Source organism: Strongylocentrotus purpuratus, unplaced genomic scaffold (genome assembly GCF_000002235.5).
Source record: "Strongylocentrotus purpuratus isolate Spur 01 unplaced genomic scaffold, Spur_5.0 spur5_scaffold_10, whole genome shotgun sequence".
Classification (NCBI taxonomy): domain Eukaryota; kingdom Metazoa; phylum Echinodermata; class Echinoidea; order Camarodonta; family Strongylocentrotidae; genus Strongylocentrotus; species Strongylocentrotus purpuratus.
Window position 1 is genome coordinate 11071415 of NW_022145595.1, and position 20295 is coordinate 11091709.

A 20295-nucleotide genomic window follows, 5' to 3' on the forward strand; every position below is an offset into this window, starting at 1 on the left:
ATGATAATAATAATTCTGCATTTATATAGCGTCATTGGATTCAATACTTGCCCGCACACATTGTGTGCACAATCTCCACTCCCTGGGGAGCATTCCAGTCAGGCGTTACTTATAGCTCAAAAACTGTTTGACCAACAACGATGGTCGCATCCTACAGCGCAACAAAAGAGAAGGACAAGGAGGAGAAAGAAGAAGAAGAAGAATAGCAGAAGAAGGAGGAGGAGAAGGAGGAGGAGGAGGAGGAGGAGGAGGAGGAGGAGGAGGAGGAGGAGGAGAAGGAGAAGTTGAAGTTGAAGTTGAAGTTGAAGTTGAAGTTGAAGTTGAAGTTGAAGGAGAAGGAGAAGGAGAAGGAGAAGGAGAAGGAGAAGGAGAAGAAGAAGAAGAAGAAGAAGAAAAAGAAGGAGAAGAAGAAGAAGAAGAAGAAGAAGAAGAAGAAGAAAGGAAGGAGGAGCATAAGTAGAGTGCTTACAAAGAAGAGAAAGGAAATGGAAGGGAAGAAGTGGAATGGAGAGAAAAGCAAACAGCAGGAGAAAGACGGGTAGATGCTAACATTTATTTTGTGCAGAATTCATTGCTTCGGTGGTAGACTCCAAATAAGAAACATAAACATACATTTTGCATGTATTTTTTTTGACAATTTATGATTTTTGCATGTTATTTCTTTGAAATAGATTCCCAATTGCACAATGATGATACCTATGACTGCCCAGGTGAGCATGACTAAATTTCTTTTCAGAGATGAAATATATTATTTATATCTATTTTTATGAAATTCATAATTAATTCTCAATTACTTTAAAATTTCATTCTAAAATGACATTGTCACATAAAGCACCACATTTAAAATGCAAGTTGTGTACATACCTAGTTTGTATGTATGGGCTCTATTTTGACACGTAACGTAATTTCAAAAAGTCTTAAAGAGGAAGTCCACCCTGATATTTAGCTGATATTAATGAAAGCAGAAAAATAAGCAAAACACATGGGTGAAAGTTTGAGCGGTTTCCGATTACAAATAGGAAAGCTATGAAATTTTGAAGTTGTCCTCAGGAAAACACAAGTTGGCAAGACTTTGACATATCTTGGGAGGTCCTCTCCAACTTGCGAGAGAAAGAGAGAGAGAGAGGGCAGGGCAGGGGGGAAGAGAAAGGCAGAGATGGAAAGGGGAAAAAGAATGTGTGAAAAAGTTGGCAAAACTCCTTTTCTAGACCCATCATCAGCATAAGTTTCGCCCCTCTCCCACACTTCCACCCACACTTCTTCCACCTACATTTAGTAAAACCATTTTAATCATCATTTTCATATGAATATGTATTTTTTCAACTTTTGCTTCTAAATAATTTCTATGTCTGTGTTCACTTCACTTTATTTTATTTTGATTCATGTTTTACTTCCTTGTTTTGTTAACCCGCATGTTTATGATTTTGTTTTGTTCTGTATTTTCTTAAACTTAAATGCAGTTTCAGATTTTGGTTCACAGGACACGTATGATTTCACAGATATTGGTAAGCTTATATTGAGTGCTCGGACTCTCAAATGTATGACATTTATCCTATAACCATACACTGTATATAAATATACATATTATTGTATTCTTGTAATTTATTGTTGTTTCCATTAAAGATAGACAATATATACCATATCAAATCCATATTTCCTTTCTCCACGGCCTGTTGTCTTTCATGTAGTAAAATTGTATCAATATATTTATTGTTGTGCCCCACCCTACCAGTGACTGTCATCTCTACACTGTACCTGTGCGACCATTACCCTTTGTACAGTCAAACCTTTCTTTAATAGTGGCCGCCTCTCTAAAAAGCCCATCTCTCTATAGTGACCGTGCTGGCATTTTGTCTCCCTGGAGAAAGAAATGTGTGTTGTAGAACCTGCCTACAAAGGCTACCTGTCTACACCGGTCACGCATATTATATCCCTTAAGAAAGAAAGGTATGTTGTAAAACCTGTCTAGAAAGGCCACCTGTCTACAGTGGCCGTCGTCTATTTCCCTTGGGTGGCCTTGGAAGATAGGTTTGACTGTACTAGTTCAGAATCTGGCCTATTTAATTTCAACAATCTCCACCAAAGCAACATGATCTTGCTCAAGTTTGCTTCATTTTGTGTTCCTTTTTTGTTAACCCGCACGTTTATGATTTTGTTTTGTTTTGTATTTAAACAAAATTAAATGCAATTCTCGATTTAGGTCGACAGGATACGTACGAGTGCACAGAAATCGGTGAGCTTTAAATATCGAGTGCCCGGACTCTCAAATGTGCAACATTTCTCTTATAGCCTGTCTAAGAAACCTGTCTAAAAAAGGCTACCTGTCTTTAGTGGCCATGTATGTATTTTGTCTCCCTTTAGAAAAAAATGTGTGTTGCAGAACCTGTCTAGAAAGGCCCCCTGTCTATAGTGGCCATGCAGTTGATATCCCTCAAGAAAGTAATGTGTGTTACAGAACCTGTCTAGAAAGGCCCTCTGTCTATAGTGGCCATGCAGTTGATATCCCTCAAGAAAGTAATGTGTGTTGCAGAACCTGTCTAGAAAGGCCCTCTGTCTATAGTGGCCATGCAGTTGATATCCCTCAAGAAAGTAATGTGTGTTGCAGAACCTGTCTAGAAAGGCCCTCTGTCTATAGTGGCCATGCAGTTGATATCCCTCAAGAAAGTAATGTGTGTTGCAGAACCTGTCTAGAAAGGCCCCCTGTCTATAGTGGCCATGCAGTTGATATCCCTCAAGAAAGTAATGTGTGTTGCAGAACCTGTCTAGAAAGGCCCCCTGTCTATAGTGGCCATGCAGTTGATATCCCTCAAGAAAGTAATGTGTGTTGCAGAACCTGTCTAGAAAGGCCCCCTGTCTATAGTGGCCATGCAGTTGATATCCCTCAAGAAAGTAATGTGTGTTGCAGAACCTGTCTAGAAAGGCCCCCTGTCTATAGTGGCCATGCAGTTGATATCCCTCAAGAAAGAAATGTGTGTTGCAGAACCTGTCTAGAAAGGCCCCCTGTCTATAGTGGCTGCTGTCTTTTTCCCTTAGGTTTGACTGCACTAGTTTAGAATCTGGCCAATTTAATTTTAACAATCTCCACCAATGCAACCCAAACTCCCCCTACTTGCTCTAGCCCGGGCATTTTTTCCAGAGTAAACAATTCTAGTTTAATATTCTTCCTAACTGACATACAGAGAATTGAAAGCTCATAAATTTCTTTTCATCTTTACAAGAACACAACTTTCTCTTTAAAGGGAAAGTCCACCCTGATATTAAGTTGGATTTAGTGGAAGCAGAAAAATGAGAGAAACTTGTTGGTGAAAGTTTGAGCAAAATCTGATGAAAAACAGGAAAGTAATGAATTGTTGAAGTTGTGATAAATTAAACACAAATGGGCAACTCTGTGATGTATCTAGCAAGCTCCTCTCGAATTCACCATGTGCAGAAAATTTCATAAACTTTCATTTTTTTAGGTTTTGATGAAGGAATAGAGTTGCTTCTGACAGAGATTGTATAAAAACATATTTGCAACAATTATATTTAGGGTGAATGTACATGTGCCATGTACAGAAAATTTCATAAACTTTAATTTTCTTAGGTATTGATGAAGGAACAGAGTTGCTTTTGACAGGGGTTGTATAAAAACATATTTGCAACAATTATATTTAGGGTGAATGTATGATTGAAAATTTTCTTCAGGGAAAGTATGATTTTGTAAAGATTTTTTTTTTAGTACAGTGCAAATAGGAGGGGAGCTCAGAAGATACGTCACATAGTTGCCAATTTGTGTTTGATTGATGGCACCTTCAAAAATTTGTAACTTTCTTTTTTATAATCTGTTTTTGCTCAAACTTTCACCGACCTGTTAAAGCCCCACTGCACTACTTATAGCTACTTGCACCCTCTATATAGCAAACAATGCCTAAGAAGTGACCGTTGGTCCCCCATGGTCCTCTTTTTCTTATGTTAATTGAGAGCTGATTTGATGAGATAACCACCTGTCAGTGACCATGCAGGGAGGTCTAATCCCTCCTGGCCAAACTAGTGCAGATGGGCTTTAATCTCATTTTTTCTGCTTCCATTGAAAACCAACTGGATATCAGGGTGGATCTCCCCTTTAAACAACAACATCCAAAGTGCTCTTAACTAGCACTTCTAACATCTTTGCATCTTGAAAAATGGCATATCCGGTTTATTGTTGACACTCATGCAGGTCCGCCATTGATCAAAATGCTCATTCCAAAACGAAACTAAAACAAACCTTAAGAATTCATCGTTTCTTAAGCTATAAAGCATTGTGTGAAAGCTCATAGCATTCATTCATGAATACAACTGGACAACGAACAGGTGCACCTACTATCTTCTGTGATCGACATCGTACTTTTGAAAACATAATTTGTGCTGCTGCTGTGTTCATGTGTAATTGTTGAACTATGGCTTTGGAAAAAATCTTGGAATGTATTTCTAACTGTGAACGTGAGGAAAAGGGTAAGAAATCTTAGCAGTTGAAAAAGGCAGCTAATTAGATGAGTCGAAATTTTCTTTTCCAAGGCATGTATTTTGTTAGTATTACATCCTCTGCCTCTGTCTGTAATCTTCAACAAAAAAAAGTATTTTATTATGGCTACTCCTTTCTCGCTATATCTACTATTTCTTGCATAATTATTATTATTACATGTATATCCTTGTGGTTGTACTCTTTTGTTTCTGATTATAAATTATTTATATTCATTTTCTTTTTTAAATTTTTATAGAACCATATTGTTAGGATATGGCATTGGTAAAAGCATATACCACTTTGATGAGTGTCAATGTTAAATAAACTTTCAGTCTGATATGTAAAAAAAAGAAGTTTTTAATTAACAAATATCACTAACTATTATGCATTTTGCACTCTGGAATCGTCTTTTCAGTTGTGCCATTATATATTCTCTCAGTTTCATTAACCCAAATTCCAAAAACTTTAATTACTGAAAGTTGCTATAACTACTAATTATTTCTTTTCAGAATGTTAGCAAGAAGCAGTCGACGTGAAATCAAGTGTCAGTTTTTGTTCCCCTCCCCCTCCCCCCACAGAAATATGTGTTTAAAGCTTGTCAGATCATACAGTGTTTGGTGGGCGTACCGTAAGCCTTTTTTCTTCTTCTTCCATGCTTGCTCTCTCTCTCTCTCGCTCTCTCTCTATCTCTATCCCTCTCCCTCTCCCTCTCCCTCTCTCCCCCTTGTCTCTCTCCCTCCCCCTTGTCTCTCTCCCTCCCTCCCTCCTTCCCACCCTCTCTCTCTCTCTCTCTCTCTTGCTATGCATACCCATGCTGTTCAGACTTGTGTAATGCTTCTTTACTTGGGATGACTGCATCACTACATTCATTATAATTTATTTTTTCTTCAATTTTTGAGCCCTCCACAGGCTATTTATTAATAATCTTCACACAAATAAACAAAACAAATATATGTGCATGTTTAAACACATTCAAAATAATCTTTCTATGCAAACAACAATTGAAGCAACTGCCACTTTACAGCAAAATGTGTTTCCATTCCATACAGACATATAACATATTTCTCATCTGTATGATAATGTAAATCATTATAATAATGGTTTCCATCCTTTCTCTTCTTTTTAAAAATTTGTTTCAGGAACATTACCTACGAGAGGTTCACAAGTTACTGTTGTACCAGATAAAGTGAGAGCAGGGGTAAGAGTCGTTTCCATTCCTACTCTGTATTTAATATTGTGGAGTTGTTGTGGTAAAGAGTGGTAAAGTGTGATGTCATCAAAAATCTATTTTTAGAATTTCTCAATTTTTTCTTCATTTTCCGAAAGAGCATCAAAAATAATGTCCAAATGTCGAAAACCAATTTAATATGTTAAGTATTGGCTGAGATATAACCATCTGAATAAATTTACCGGTATGTCCTATGGGAACTCAGTGTTATATGCTCTGGCTCCTAATGGTTAGGACATTTGGACATTATTTTTGATGCTCTTTCGAAAAATGAAGAAAAAATTGAGAAATTCTAAAAATAGATTTTTATGACGTCGCAGCTTCGGTACTCTATAGTGGTTCATTCACTTGACTCTCGATCCAAGGGTTGAGGGTTCAAATCCCAACGAGAGAGAGGTTCACAAGCTACTATTGTACCAGATAAAGTGAGAGCCAGGGTAAGAGTCGTTTCCTACTTTGTAATATTGTGGAGGTGTCGTGGTACAGTGGTTCATTCACTTGACTCTAAATCCAAGGGTTGAGGGTTCAAATCCCAGCCTGGCACTCGCGTCACTCTCAATCCACATTTGCCACTCTCCACCCAGGTGTTAAATGGGCACCTGGCTGAATCTATTCCTTGAATGCCCTGTGGGCTGATGATTACGTCTGCCAGAGCTAAAGCCTGGGTGATAATATCCAAACTTCTTTGGAAAAGAATTGAAACGTTTTATCTTTAATGTGATATGAGCTATACAAGAATTGTTATTGCTTATGAATATAAATTTTGTCATTCATGTGTGGCTGGTATTGGAATTTTTGTATTTTGCCTTTACTCGCTTGTGTTACAAAGGCGAGATAATGAATAATTTTACTTTATCTTTGCCAGTACAGTCCTATATATTTGTTTATGTTAATTACAGTTATTTCATGAATAGTAAGATGCAGGCCTATGACTACGTATGACTGAAGATAAAATGTACAGTCTTAGATTCCAAGTTATATTCATTTATTATAAAGCTCTATATGCAGTGTACTTGTGCCCTGTACATATATTGTCCTGGGGGGAGGGTTCACAAAGATCCTTTTATACAAATAAGAACTGTTTTATAGTTTAGAAAATTAATTCCTTTTTGTTTCTTCCACAGGTATCTGAAAAAGTGGTAGTAATATTCACATCCAGCAACATGGTACAGAACTTTGATGGGTCGTATAAAATCCACATCGCGTTCGATCAAAAGAAAGCTGAAGTGGTTGCTAGGGTTCTCAATCCGCATACACTGAGATTTGATTCACCTGCAGGTCAGTATAATTATTATTCAAATCTTTCCTTTCAATCCTCTTTTTTCATTTGCACATCTATGAAGTAATCTTAAAGATAAAGACCAGTTCTGGTCATGTGATTGCATTGTGAAAGAAATGTTGTGGAACCGATCAGAAAAGGTTGATCATCTAGCATATAAGTATTGGTGTTTACTGCAAGGTTCTGGAAACATCAAAATGATAAGAAATTTGGCCCAGTCTTCGTAAAGTTACAAGAACTGTACACAGAAAGATGTATATGGGACTACGCACACATGCGCGACACATGCGTTTATCTCTCACACACCAATAGATAAACTAATTTACCAAATATATCAATTAGTAGGCGGTTTTCCGGCAAATTTGTTATCATCATGTATTAGTCAAAACATATTCTTTCACATGATTGGTAATAAGAGCTTCCATTTCATTTTTTGAAATTGGGGCGTTTCCAATACTGGTCTTTACCTTTAATACCGTAGACCAGTTCACTGTTAGCAAATGTCCCAAATGACCCGGAATATCCACAGATCTACAAAACATGAAGAGGTCCCACTCACTCTTACAGCAATGGAGGTGCTACGTAAAATAGCCTTTGTTTCCTCATTTCAAAGAATACTTCCACCTGTGTATCATGGAGTGCATTGCTTGTACATAAATGAATAATTATAATTTTCATGAGCACGTATCCAGTATTTTGTCTCCGTGTATTTCACACTTTGGTCTGCAATGACCTTTATTTATCCGCACATGCTCGAACTGCAACTAGGAACTGGATTATTATCTATATGTACACATTTATCCAGCCAACTGTTCGATGTTCTATCCATCCTTCCTTCTATGAATCTATTGAAAGTCAGTATAGTACTGTGGTTATGCATGTTTATATTCCACATACTAAGAATCTTGCTCTACGATTGGTCAAAAGTAAATCATGTGATGAAAGATAGTTCGCCCATCATTGATGGGAGAAGAAAAGTTCGTTGCACTGTGTAGATAGTAGTTCTATCTACACAGTGCAACACACTTTCTTGTAATACGCTGTGTATTGCTCTCCTCTTTAAGCGCTTTTAGTGTTAGTACGCGAACTTTGGTGGCGCGCGAACTATGGTCACACCTCCATACTGCATGCACTGTACGTATCGTACACCGTTTGCTAGCTGTTAATTGATGACTTGTTGCTCTAAAATGACGGAAGAAGTTAAATGTTTCCGATGTGGAATATAAAGCAAATAATCACCTTTAGGTTTCAGGTGATGGCCAACTATCACTTCCTCGGCGATCTGAATGAATACGCTAACTTTCCTCAGCTTCGCTTCGGAAAGATAGCTTCATCCAGAACGCCTCGGAAGTGATAGTTTGCCCCATCACCTTCACCAACGGTAGTTATTTGCTTACTATCCTTTCAATCCTCCTTCTTCCGACTATCCATCTTTTGAAAGTCAGTATAGTACTGTGGTTATGCATGTCTATCCTTTCAATCCTCTTCTTTCATTTTTACTTTCAATTTCTGTCATCCTTTGTAACTTCACTGTACATGTATCTCTCCTCTCTTCCATCTACGATGTATCTATCCAGCTTCCTCTCCCTCTATTTATTTATTCTTCAAATATTCTTTTCTTGCAATTCTTTCAATGTCAAAATGGTACTCTAATATCTGGGCATAGGAAAGGGCAAAATATCATGGCAATTCATGGAAAGTCATGGAATTTGGTTCTCAAATTAAGGAGTATTATATTTTGAACAACACTCTTTTTCTCCGTCTTTCTCGTAACACACAGATTTGCCTGGAGGCATGTACAAATGCACCCTGACCCACAACGGTAGCCGCAAGGCCACCTTCAAGTTGGGTATCCTGAGTCCATCGGCCATCCTATCGGATATTCTCAGCAAGAGCGTCAACCCACTCAATTACCTCTGCGAGGTCCTGGACGTATCGCCGGCCAACAGCAACCAACTCGACAACGAGCTCCACGAACAGTGCAAGAAATACATGCCTCAAGGAGGGTTTAGGGACCTTTTGCCGGTGAAACAGCCAAGCAGTAAGTTGCAAAGAATCTTTTTTAAGACCTTGCTTTATATTGAACAGTAGGAGGCACGATAGCTCAGTGGTAGAGCAGTGGTCTAGTAACAGGGAGGTCCCAGGTTCGAAACCAAAACGATGCGCTAGTGCCCTTTGGTTAGGCATTAATTCTCATTACCAAGATCTCAGAGAGGACTTACAGCCGCCGGTCCCCTGGTTGTTTACTTACAAGCATAAACTTGCTTTCTTTGCATTTGGGTAAAACAAACAAACAAAAAATACAAACAATACAGTATAAGGAGGGTTTTTTGTGAGTGAGTTAAGACATCAAGCAGTAAATGTATATTTCCTTATGATCACACTGACAAACTGACTTCCCTTCAGATTCCCTTCAGGTGCAGCCAAGCAATGAAAATTACAGAAAGTCTGTTAATCGATCTCTACTTGTAGATATAAAATGTGAAAAGATTATTATGAATCTAAATAATCACTGCTGACAACCCTTTTGATTTATGGCGCTATGCCTGGCAATGTCTCCCAGCTCAGTAATCAGTTTGTTGACTCACCACTTGGAAACTAGAATAACACTCAAATTTGTCTGTCATCTTGGTTTGAAAATAATTTTTCTAATAGATCTCAATATGTACACTGTAGCTTATAATAATAATTCCTCCAGTTTTGCTTTGGCGTACCACAAGGTTTTATCCTAGCTACTCTACTGCTTTTAATTTACATTAATGATCTTACACATTCTTCTAAAAACGACATTGTTACTTTTATTTGTGACAAGTTCACAAGCACAAATCGGCACCCTCAACTGCACCTCGATGTTTAATGAAAGCCCTTCCCCGCGCATGTTTTCGTTTCGGCAACAAAAACAAAAAACAAAACTTTTTTTTTTGTCTTCAAAATAGGGGTGTGCCTTATACACAGAGATTTACGGTATTTGTTCTGTTTTTTTTGCTATGAAAACGGCACTATGTTTTTTAATTTTATCATTTTTTAAATTTTATTTGCGTTTTTCTTAATTTCCGATCATGGGCTTTGTGTTGTAAGTGTATTATGCACCTACCGGTATGTCTTCAAACGATGCACGCAGGCGGTGATACGGGCCCAAACAGCGCACATTGCAAACAACTCACGCGTACTGTATACACGTCATGTTCCGATCTGGGTTTGTATACATGTACGTGGCACTGCTGTTTTTTGTAAGCTGCTTGATTGGGCGATATGTTAGGGTGAGAGATTTTTTCAAAAATAATGTTTTTTGCTCTTAATTAAGAATACTTTTGTTGTTGATGAAGGTTGGCATCTCTGGACATCCGTCTGAATAATTTTTATGTCTTTGACAGGTGGCATGCAGAGCACGCTGTTCCCCACGGCGCTGCACTTTGCCGCCAAGTTCGGGCTTCCCTGCGTATGCGCCATGCTCTGTGAGTGGCCAGGAGCTGACCAAGCGCTCAGGATGAAGAACATTGACGGGAAGACACCCGATCAGATGACGATGGATGAAGGAGTGAAGAGCTTTCTCCTTGGAAATAAGGTAAGGATCAGGATCATGTTATCTCTGTGTGGGTATGTGTGGGTTGGTGTGTGTGTGTATGTCAGAGTGTGTGTATAGGTGCGTGGGTAGGTGGGTGCGTGGGTGGGTGCGTGGGTGTATATTTGGGTGCGTGGGTAGAGGTGTGAGTGTGGGTGCATGGGATTGGTACTTGGGACACTCATTAGAACCGTACCTTTACTTCGCCGACCACTCGCAAAAGAGGCCCTCCTCAGTTCGAGAACCCTGTATTAAACATTGAAATTTAATGTTCTATGGTTGCCAATTAGTGACTGGCACAGCAGCCCCTGTATTGCCGATTGGCTACTTTGACAGCTTAGATTTACATGGAGTTGAAGATGCACATGTACGTTTATTGAATTATCCTGTTTTATATGTCATTTTTCCATCTAGATAAGTCTTTGATTCATAACCTATTACCCTATAATAATTGAGAGACCTTGTGCAAAGATTTAGCAAATGTTGCTTTTTGCTATTGAATTAAAATAGATGGCCTCTAGCCAATAATATTCTCTCTCAGCAATCTTCATGAAAAACAAGAGATAATACATTCAGGAAATTTTGCGAGAAACTTAAGAAAAATCAGCCACCCACCTCAATAATAAATGTTTATTCATGCACAATCAGCTAGTCTGTCGATATTGTGAAATGGGAATCGTCAATAGATAATGAATGTTTGCACGCAACATTTCTTTCTGATGATTTCTAGTCTGCATGAGTATTCTATTTTTGAGAAACGCAGTCATGTTCACTTGCACATGTTCTTGTGAGCTTGAGCAGGAAACACTTAATCGTGTCGGCTTACAGGAAAAGGAAGGAGTGGGACCATTATCAAGGATAAACGAAGAGGGTTTAAAAAAAAAAATGTGTGTTAAGGTTTTCATTACGATACATTTAATATTAATGAGTAATGAGTACTCCTAATCAGATAACATGTCTCATAATATGACAGATCTAGAAGGAAACTTTAAGTATGTTTGGCGAATCATTTTGAAATGTTTATGGATGTATCATTAGTATCAAAAGTAGTCAGCATTGTAGACCTAAGTTTTCTAGCAAATATGTTACAAAGAGCTACGACAAGGATATGTAATCATTACTCAGAAGAAAAAGAGAGAGAGAGAGAGAGAGAGAGAGAGAGGGGAGGGAGAGAGAGAAAGAGAAAGAGAGAAAGGGGACTGATAGAGGGTGGGGGATAGAAATATTTTGGAGCACATCGGCAATACGGCAAACATACAATAATATTGCACATTCATTTCATCTCATTGAATGCATGCATTCATGACCATGTCCGTGGTAATTCAATTAGCCACGATTGCTAAGTCCCTAGCTGGCAAGTCATTCTTTGATTGTACATGATTCACATGTATTAAAGGAGAACTAACCCCAAAGAATAATGATTTATTTTCATGTTGTTTTCATATGTACTGATTTTCATCTGACTATTGAACTATAACTGAAAGAAAATCTAAACAGATCAGATCAAATACTGTATATATTATTTCATAAAGGATCAGCTACAATTTGTTAGGATATGCTCTTTTACTTGACATTTCCTCAAATAAACTTAACCTTTGAAAATTCTCTCACATTTCTAGCAAATAGTATGAAGGCTTTGTATCAGAAATAGGCCAGCAATTCAGGACTTTATAGGTTTTTACACTGAATGAGGAAGTTTACAGAGGATTGTATTGTTCATTTAAAAGTTAGCTAGAGTTCATCCACACACACATGAAAGTGATGCGGCTGTTTGATTGTGTTGTTTGGCAATGTCAACCAAGTAAATATATAGATGCGGATATTGACATGTGAAGTCCTGTTTTTAACTTTTGATCCAGGTGGTTGCGTGTATTAAAAAAAAAAATGTGTTAGTAATGAGCCTGATAAACTTTGAAATATATATACTGCCATCATTTCATTCTTCACATTCTACTTGGAGTGAGGAAAGGCTTGCATGTGATCTCACTGAAATTGTAAAATTCCCTTATGTCAACGAAACTGTTACAAGCTGGTCATCGTCCCATTGAAACGCTTGTCTCAAAGTTTACGTGCGTTTTAGTCACATATCAGCAAACGTTTACTATGTAGGGCAATTCATGCCACTGTTTGCTCTCACCGTTGGTCTTTGTGAAAACACCCCATGTACTTATAACGTTCCTTATTAAGCGATGCTCAGGCTATCAGTAGATGATTCACTTTTAGCTCATATTCCACATGCAGACTGTTTGTAAAGTCAATCAAAATAGCATCAGTGGTAGTACATGATATCATGCTGAATTTGCAGCTTTGAACCCACAAAATGTTGACCAGGGAGGTGTTTCACAAAGATTCTAAGTTGAACTTATCTCTAAGTTGGACTGAAATATCATGGAGAGCCATTTGTAGACTTAAAATGAAATATATTCAAAAACAAAAATTCAAGTATTTTAGACTTTTCATAAATTCTACATCAAGATCATGAAATCTCCCATGATAATAGAAAATATGAATGATTTAAATCAACATTTTATGCCTTTTTTCATATGATATTTCAATATTTTCAATGATGCTAATTGCTTTCCATAATTTTTAAGTCCAACTTAGAGATAAGTTCAAATTAAAATCTTTTTGAAACACCCCCCAGTATGTTAAAAGTTTGCAGAGAAATGTGACAGGAGACAAGGGTCTAGGTCCTTGTTCAGAGAGATTTTGAGTGTTTATCATTGACAACATGAATTATGTGTATAAATCACACTTTTTAGCCTAGGGGTGTGGTGAGAAATCTGTTAGTGAATTATAAAATTGTTGTAATGACATCTTGAAAATAGTTGTGAAAATGGTCTGTCAATTTGTGTTTTTAATTTCCTCATTTGATGTTAGACATTCCCCTTTCGATGAGTAAGAGGATTTTGTCACGCATACAAGTATTTCCATGTATCCTGACATTTTCCTTGAAAAGGAAGTCGCATAACAGGGAAGTAAATTTCAGAAATTCTTTGTGAAATTCCCCTTTTGTGTCAGTATGACATACAGTGTAGATATCCATAACTGTCTTCACAAATCCTATATATCAGAGTCACAGTACATAGAGGTGCCTGGGGACAACTACCCCTTAGACAATTATCCTCTAGACAACTAGCCCAAGAACAACTACCTCCAGGAAAACTGCCTCCTAGGACAACTACCACTCAGACAATTATCCTCTAGAACAACTGCCCCCAGGACAACTATCCCTAGGACAACTACCACCTGGGACAACTTCCACCTGGGACAACTGCCCCTAGGAGAACTACCCCTTGGAAAATTACCCCTTGGGCAACCATCCCTCAGACAACAACCCCCAAGACAACTACCCCCTGGGACAATGACCACCTGGTACAACTACCCCTTAGAGGCTTTATAGACAGCTACCCCTGGACAACAGCCCCTAGGACAACTATCCCCCAGGACAAATACTCCCAAGATAACTACCCACTAGGAGACTACACCTTGGACAACTACCCCTTAGAGGCTTTATAGACAACTACCCCCAGGACAACCGCCCCTAGGAGTACTACCCCTTAGAAAACTACCCCCTGGACAACCGCCCCCAGGACAATTACTCCCTAGGACAGCTATTACCTGGGACAAGTACCTTGAGGACAAATACTCACAAGATAATTCCCCTCCTAGGAAAACTCCCCCTCGGACAACTACCCCTCAGACAACTACCCCCTGGATAACGAACCCCTGGACAACTACCCCTTAGACAACTACCCCCTGGACACCTAACCCTAAGCCAACTACCCCATGGGACAACTAGCCCTTAGCCAACTACCCCATGGGACAACTAACCCTTAGCCAACTACCCTTACATGGGGACATTAACCCCTGGGTGACTACCCACTTAGTGTAATAACCCACATGCACCTGTTGTCTGAGGGTAATTTTTGTTATCTTTCAACAGTAAGCTGTCCAATGGCAGTATGTCTCAGGGGTGATAGTACCGGTACTTGAAGATCTATCATCCTAGTTACCTCTTAACCCCCGTAACAAATTATGATTTAACATGGATGATTTAACTTTTTTCTTCTTCTTCTCTCACTCATTGCAGGAACGATCGGTTGCACAACAGCAAGGACATGGTGATATCGGCTATGTGACAATGACTCAAAAAGAGCAGCAGCAGCGGAAAGCTATGATTGGTGGTGAGTCATCGGTAGCAGAACCAAGGGTGGGGGGGGGGGGGGGGGGGGGGGGGAGGGGAGGGGGAGGGGAGGGAGGGAGGGAGGGGGAGGGGGAAGGTGCCCAAATACTCGAGTATTTTCTTCCTACTGGGTAGAAATTCACCCGGATGGATTCTTCTTTTTTATGTGCCATGTCCTGAGACGTTGGGAACCATGGAATGCCACAACTCTCTGTCCCATATTCTATGAAGTAATTCATTCTCCCCAAGATCAATTCCACTTTCAGAAATCCCACTCCTTAAGCTACTCATCCACAGAATCCTCCTCCTACCCCTTCTCGTCCTCCCCTCTATTCTTCCAGTCAGTGCAAGATTTTCCAAACCATTCTTTCGAATAACATGACCCAAGAAGCTCAGCTGTCGACCTCTTATATTATTCAGAAGCTTTCGTCTTGTTCCTGCCATGGCATATACCTCATTATCAGAAACTCTTTCTGTCCATGAAATTCTAAGCATCCTTCTGAGGAACCAAACTTCACAACTTTCCAGTCGCTTTCTTAGGTCTGATGTCAGGGTCCAATTCACTCGGATGGATAGTGGCAAATTTAAATGAATGCAGCTGCAATGTAGTAACTCTGCTTCCATTTCATTGTTATGATTATTGTATTAACTTTATTGAACCATATACATGATGTAAAAGCAAAACATACAAACATTACCAAACTGAATAGTCCCCTCCTGCTTCTGAATTATTAAATTCTCTTCCTACCAGGTATTATTTACTTCACCTGGGTGGAGAGTTGCAAATGTTGATGATTGCAGCTCATAAAACTATATTCATTCCATTGTTATGATTATTGAATTAACTTTATCGAACCATATACATGATGTAAAAGCAAAACATACAATCAGTACCAAGCTGAATAGCCCCCTCTGTCATTTACTTCACCTGGGTGGAGAGTGGCAAATATTATTAATTGCAGTTCTTAACACTGTATTCATTCCATTGTTTCCATTACATTCTCTTCTTACCAGTACCATTTACTTCACCTGGATGGAGAGTGGCAAATGTTGATGAATGCAGCTCATACATATATAAACTCTATTATCATTCCATTGTTTTGCTTGCAGGACCTCTTGGCCCCCCTGACCAAGATAACCCCCAGAACAGACCTGCGTACGACTTTCCTTTCCCAGTGGCGATCCCCGTCAGCAAAGAAGCTGACATCCATAGATTAATAAGTGGTGAGTCTGCACACTGGGGGTGGTTGTACAACAATAAGCGAGTTCCTGATTAGGATTTGCGCATGGGCAGATAAAGGTCATATGTTCCCAAATAGCAAAACTAGCGAGAGGAATGTTGGTATCGTGCTCATGAAAGTTATGTTATCAGTACTCTCTTATGCACCGACAGTACATTTATCTGATACACAGGTGGAAGTATTCTTCTCAAGAGATAAACAAAAGGTATTCATGAAGCACCTCCATTACTTTGGCAGTGATTATTCTAAAATGCACAAGTGGGACGTTTGCAGATGTAAAAGATCTGTGGGTATTTGGGGGTCATGCGTTCCTAAGCTATTTACGAACTGGCTTATTGTGTACTGCTGTTTGGTCTTCAACCAGTTCTTCTACTATGCAATTGGTCTATTCCCATATGCTCTACTCAGAGCCCATCCACTATCCATTGAATCATAATAATAATAATCATCAAATGATTATTAGACCTTATGGATATATACGAAATGGGCATTAGACAAACTTGAAATTAGCGTCAATGGTCATTAAACCAAATGATAAGTAGTAGACAAAATGATTATTAGGCCATGTGGATAGTAGACGAGTTGGGTTAAGACCATATGGGAAAGACTAATTGGGTGGTAGAAAAACTGGTTGTAGTAAAATAAGCTTTTAAACCCTTAAAATGGCAACACGTTGGGAGGTTCAAATTCATTGTATTTCAATAAAAAATATTGGCAATAGTTTGAAACTTTTCCTCTAAGTTCCTAATCATGTACTAAAGGTACTAAGGGTTAACCAAAGACCTCGGAATATGTTAGAGACCTCAAGAACACCTTACTCTTCAAAAGCACATCAAAACATGTCTGCAAATCTGCATCTTGGGGCATCTACAAAATTGAAAAGATCAGGCGACTGCTTGACAAAGCCTCCATTGAAAGACTTGTCCACGCCTTCGTCTCCTCCCATCTGGACTATGGCAACCCCCTCCTTCCGGCCTCCCAATTTCTCATAAATCTCCTCTCCAGCGCATCCAAAATTCAGCAGCTAGATTGATCACATTAAGTAGGAAATATGACCATATATCACCTGTTCTTCGCTCACTATATTGGCTACCGGTCCATTCTCGCATTACTTTCAAAATCCTACTTCTTTCATACAAAATAACACATAACCTTGCCCCTAAATATCTTCTTGACCTAGTCTCCCTTTGATCCTCCTCTTCTGCCAGATCCCTCTGTTTATCTTCCTCCATGGAATTAATTCAAGGCCCACAAACAAAAACCTGTTATGGTGACCGTACCTTTTCACCGATTGCCCCCGCCCTCTAGAAAAAACTCCCACCCCATATTAATAAATGCCCTATCCATTGAATCATTCAAAACCAACCTTTTAAATCAGTTATAGTATACTGGAGGCGCACACAAGTAGTTAATTCCATTCAACTGAATTGTATTGTATTAGGAATATATTTTATTTTATTTTGCTGCTTTTAAAGGGAGTGAGTCATGACTAGACTATGTGTCTTTCCCGTGGGCCTACTCGGGGCCAATCGGGTATAGTACGACTATGAACGATGCGCTGCAGCATTCACTTGCGTGCAACATACGCGAAACCGAAGCATGAGGAGAACTTCGGTCTGTTTCGCTAGCATGCGCTAACCCATTTAATCAAGTCCATGCGTTTATGTGCAGTTGACCAAAAGAAAACGTAGATGGCGTAAACCAGTATTTACCATGATACACTCCCTTTAAACTATTGAACATGTTGAATGACTATACTCAGTTAGACAGTACCACCTGTGCGCTTAGAAACGCCTGTATGAAGCACCCTATAAATGTATAAATATATTATTATTATGTATTTATTTTCAGAGACTTTACACTTTATTACAATACTGTAGCAATAAAAGACAAATAGTTTTGTTGCCAATTTGAAGAAGAACATGTGATGAATTTAGCCCTATAAATGTTTCCAGTTCTGAAAGGACCAAGGATGCGTTAAAGCGATTTTCGAAGCTAGAATCACAAATATGAATCAGAATCAAAACGCCGTTAAAAAACATGGTTACTGCGGAAGAGCGCTCTCGCTCATTTCGTGCACAGCCACTGCTCATCACACTGTGCAGTTTGACCCAGGAAGTATAGATCAACTTCGCCGCGTGCTTTCTGTCTGTGTTTACTGTCGTCTCTCGGTCAAACAAGAAGCAGGCCACGATAATCTCGTCATAGAATCATGATTGAGATCTCCGTTCGTTCAAGCGAATTTTAGTGACTGTGAATCTTGATAGAAAACGCATCTTTTTCCGCGTATTGTGTTTTTAAACACGTTTATATTTTATGACTGACAAAAAATCTCTTCGTCAACGCAACTGTGTTTGAAACTAAATGTCTTGAAAACCGTCATTCTAGGGTGAAAAAGTGTTGATTGAACGCACCCTATTTCATCTCCTCTGTATTCCTTTCTAGGTGATCCTGATGATATTTATAACTACTACGACAGCTGGGAGAGATCTGATACAGGCACTATGGAGAGAGATGGAGATGATGATGACGACGATGATACACAGGTAGGTGTTTGGTAATGCATCTAGATCATGCGTAAGCAGATATTGCCTCCCCCCCCCCCCCCCCCCCCAACAAAAAAAAAGAAAAATGAGGAAAACAATGAACAATGAAGAAAAAAATGAAGAAAAAAAATAGAGAAAACAAGTTAAAAATTGAACTTTAGAAAGGTTTGAAAAATATAAAAATGAGAAAAGAAGAAGAAGAAGAAGATATGTGTGGAGGTGTTGGTGTTGCAGATTAATCCACCTTTTTCTTCCACTTTTCCAAAAAATGTAAAAAAAACTGAAAACACACAAATTGTAAATATACTGTACATACATGTTCACTACATCAGAAGCCAGCAAAAGCCCTGTTAACTCCTGTTTTAAACACTTTGAAATCATTAGAAAAAGAACAGTTGTTAAATTTTGTCCCATTCATTGTAATGTAAAAAATGCTTGATAGATAGAACACAATATACATGTATATTCCCATTACACTAACTCTTTAACAGAGTAGGTCCTCTGCTCCTATTTAACATGCATGTGTTCAACAGACAATAACATTCACTCTTAAAAACTTGCAGCACACACAATTTTAGTCATTAGATGTGCTTTTCTGTTTTGCTGATCTAACAAATTTTGCCTACCGGTAATTGGGGGATGGAGCTTAATGATTATGTGAAATATTCCTCATAGCTTTTCTAAATCTGTGCTTTTTCAAATGCTATAGGATAGAGATGTACATGTATATATTTAGAATTAGTGTCTTCTAACCCCCTTTTTTAACCAATATTGATATATGGTTTATAGATTAACTCATACACTACGCACGTATCTTTAGTTATACTTTGTGGATTGAAACTAAGAATTGAAGATTTCTAACTAAGAACTGACATTTCTAACTAAGAAATGAAGATTCCTGACTAAGAAATGAAGATTCCTGACTAAGAAATGAAGTTTCCTGACTAAGAAATGAAGATTCCTGACTAAGAATAAAAGATTCCTGACTAAGAATTGAAGATTCCTGACTAAGAAATGAAGATTCCTGACTAAGAAATGAAGATTCCTGACTAAGAATAAAAGATTCCTGACTAAGAATTGAAGATTCCTGACTAAGAAATGAAGATTCCTGACTAAGAAATGAAGATTCCTGACTATTAATTGACATTTCTAACTTAAAGCTGTAGATTTATAACTAAGAATTAAAGATTCCTGACTAAGAATAAAAGATTCCTGACTAAGAATTGAAGATTCCTGACTAAGAAATGAAGATTCCTGACTAAGAATAAAAGATTCCTGACTAAGAATTGAAGATTCCTGACTAAGAAATGAAGATTCCTGACTAAGAAATGAAGATTCCTGGCTAAGAATTGAAGATTCCTGACTAAGAAATGAAGATTCCTGACTAAGAATTGACATTTCTAACTACGAACTGTAGATTTATAACTAAGAATTAAAGATTTCTGACTTAGAATTGAATATTCCTGACTAAGAATAGAAGATTCCTGACTAAGAATTGAAGATTCCTGACTAAGAAATGAAGATTCCTGAATAAGAAATGAAGTTTCATGACTAAGAATTGAACATTGATAAAAGATAAAATCTGCTTCACTGGGCTACACCTTTGTCTTACATAAACATTTAGTTTTCAATCTGTATTCATGTAATACTAGCATGTAAAGTTGTGATAATGGTTGTTCAGTAGCCTTAAAGTGTACCAAACACCATAACATGTTTTACACTTAATGTAAGGGGTTCCAAGTGGCTGTACTGTATTTTTGTTAAATAGCT

General features: G+C 38.3%; 1 protein-coding gene across 7 annotated transcripts in view; it reads left to right on the forward strand.

The window, feature by feature from the left end:
- Positions 1-20295, forward strand: part of LOC100891634 (phosphoinositide 3-kinase adapter protein 1) — an 83447-nt gene that overhangs the window by 26781 nt on the left and 36371 nt on the right. For 3 of the 7 annotated variants that reach the window (XM_030979475.1, XM_030979476.1, XM_030979478.1), the window contains 8 exons: positions 672-710; positions 5623-5681; positions 6836-6989; positions 8771-9031; positions 10365-10555; positions 14646-14739; positions 15849-15962; positions 18425-18525. In XM_030979475.1, the coding sequence (XP_030835335.1) occupies positions 672-710; positions 5623-5681; positions 6836-6989; positions 8771-9031; positions 10365-10555; positions 14646-14739; positions 15849-15962; positions 18425-18525 (1013 nt within the window). Of the gene's footprint in view, positions 1-671; positions 711-1460; positions 1506-2200; positions 2234-5622; positions 5682-6835; positions 6990-8770; positions 9032-10364; positions 10556-14645; positions 14740-15848; positions 15963-18424; positions 18526-20295 lie in introns of all 7 variants that reach the window. The other 4 variants (XM_030979473.1, XM_030979477.1, XM_030979472.1 and 1 more) reach the window with 3 other exon arrangements.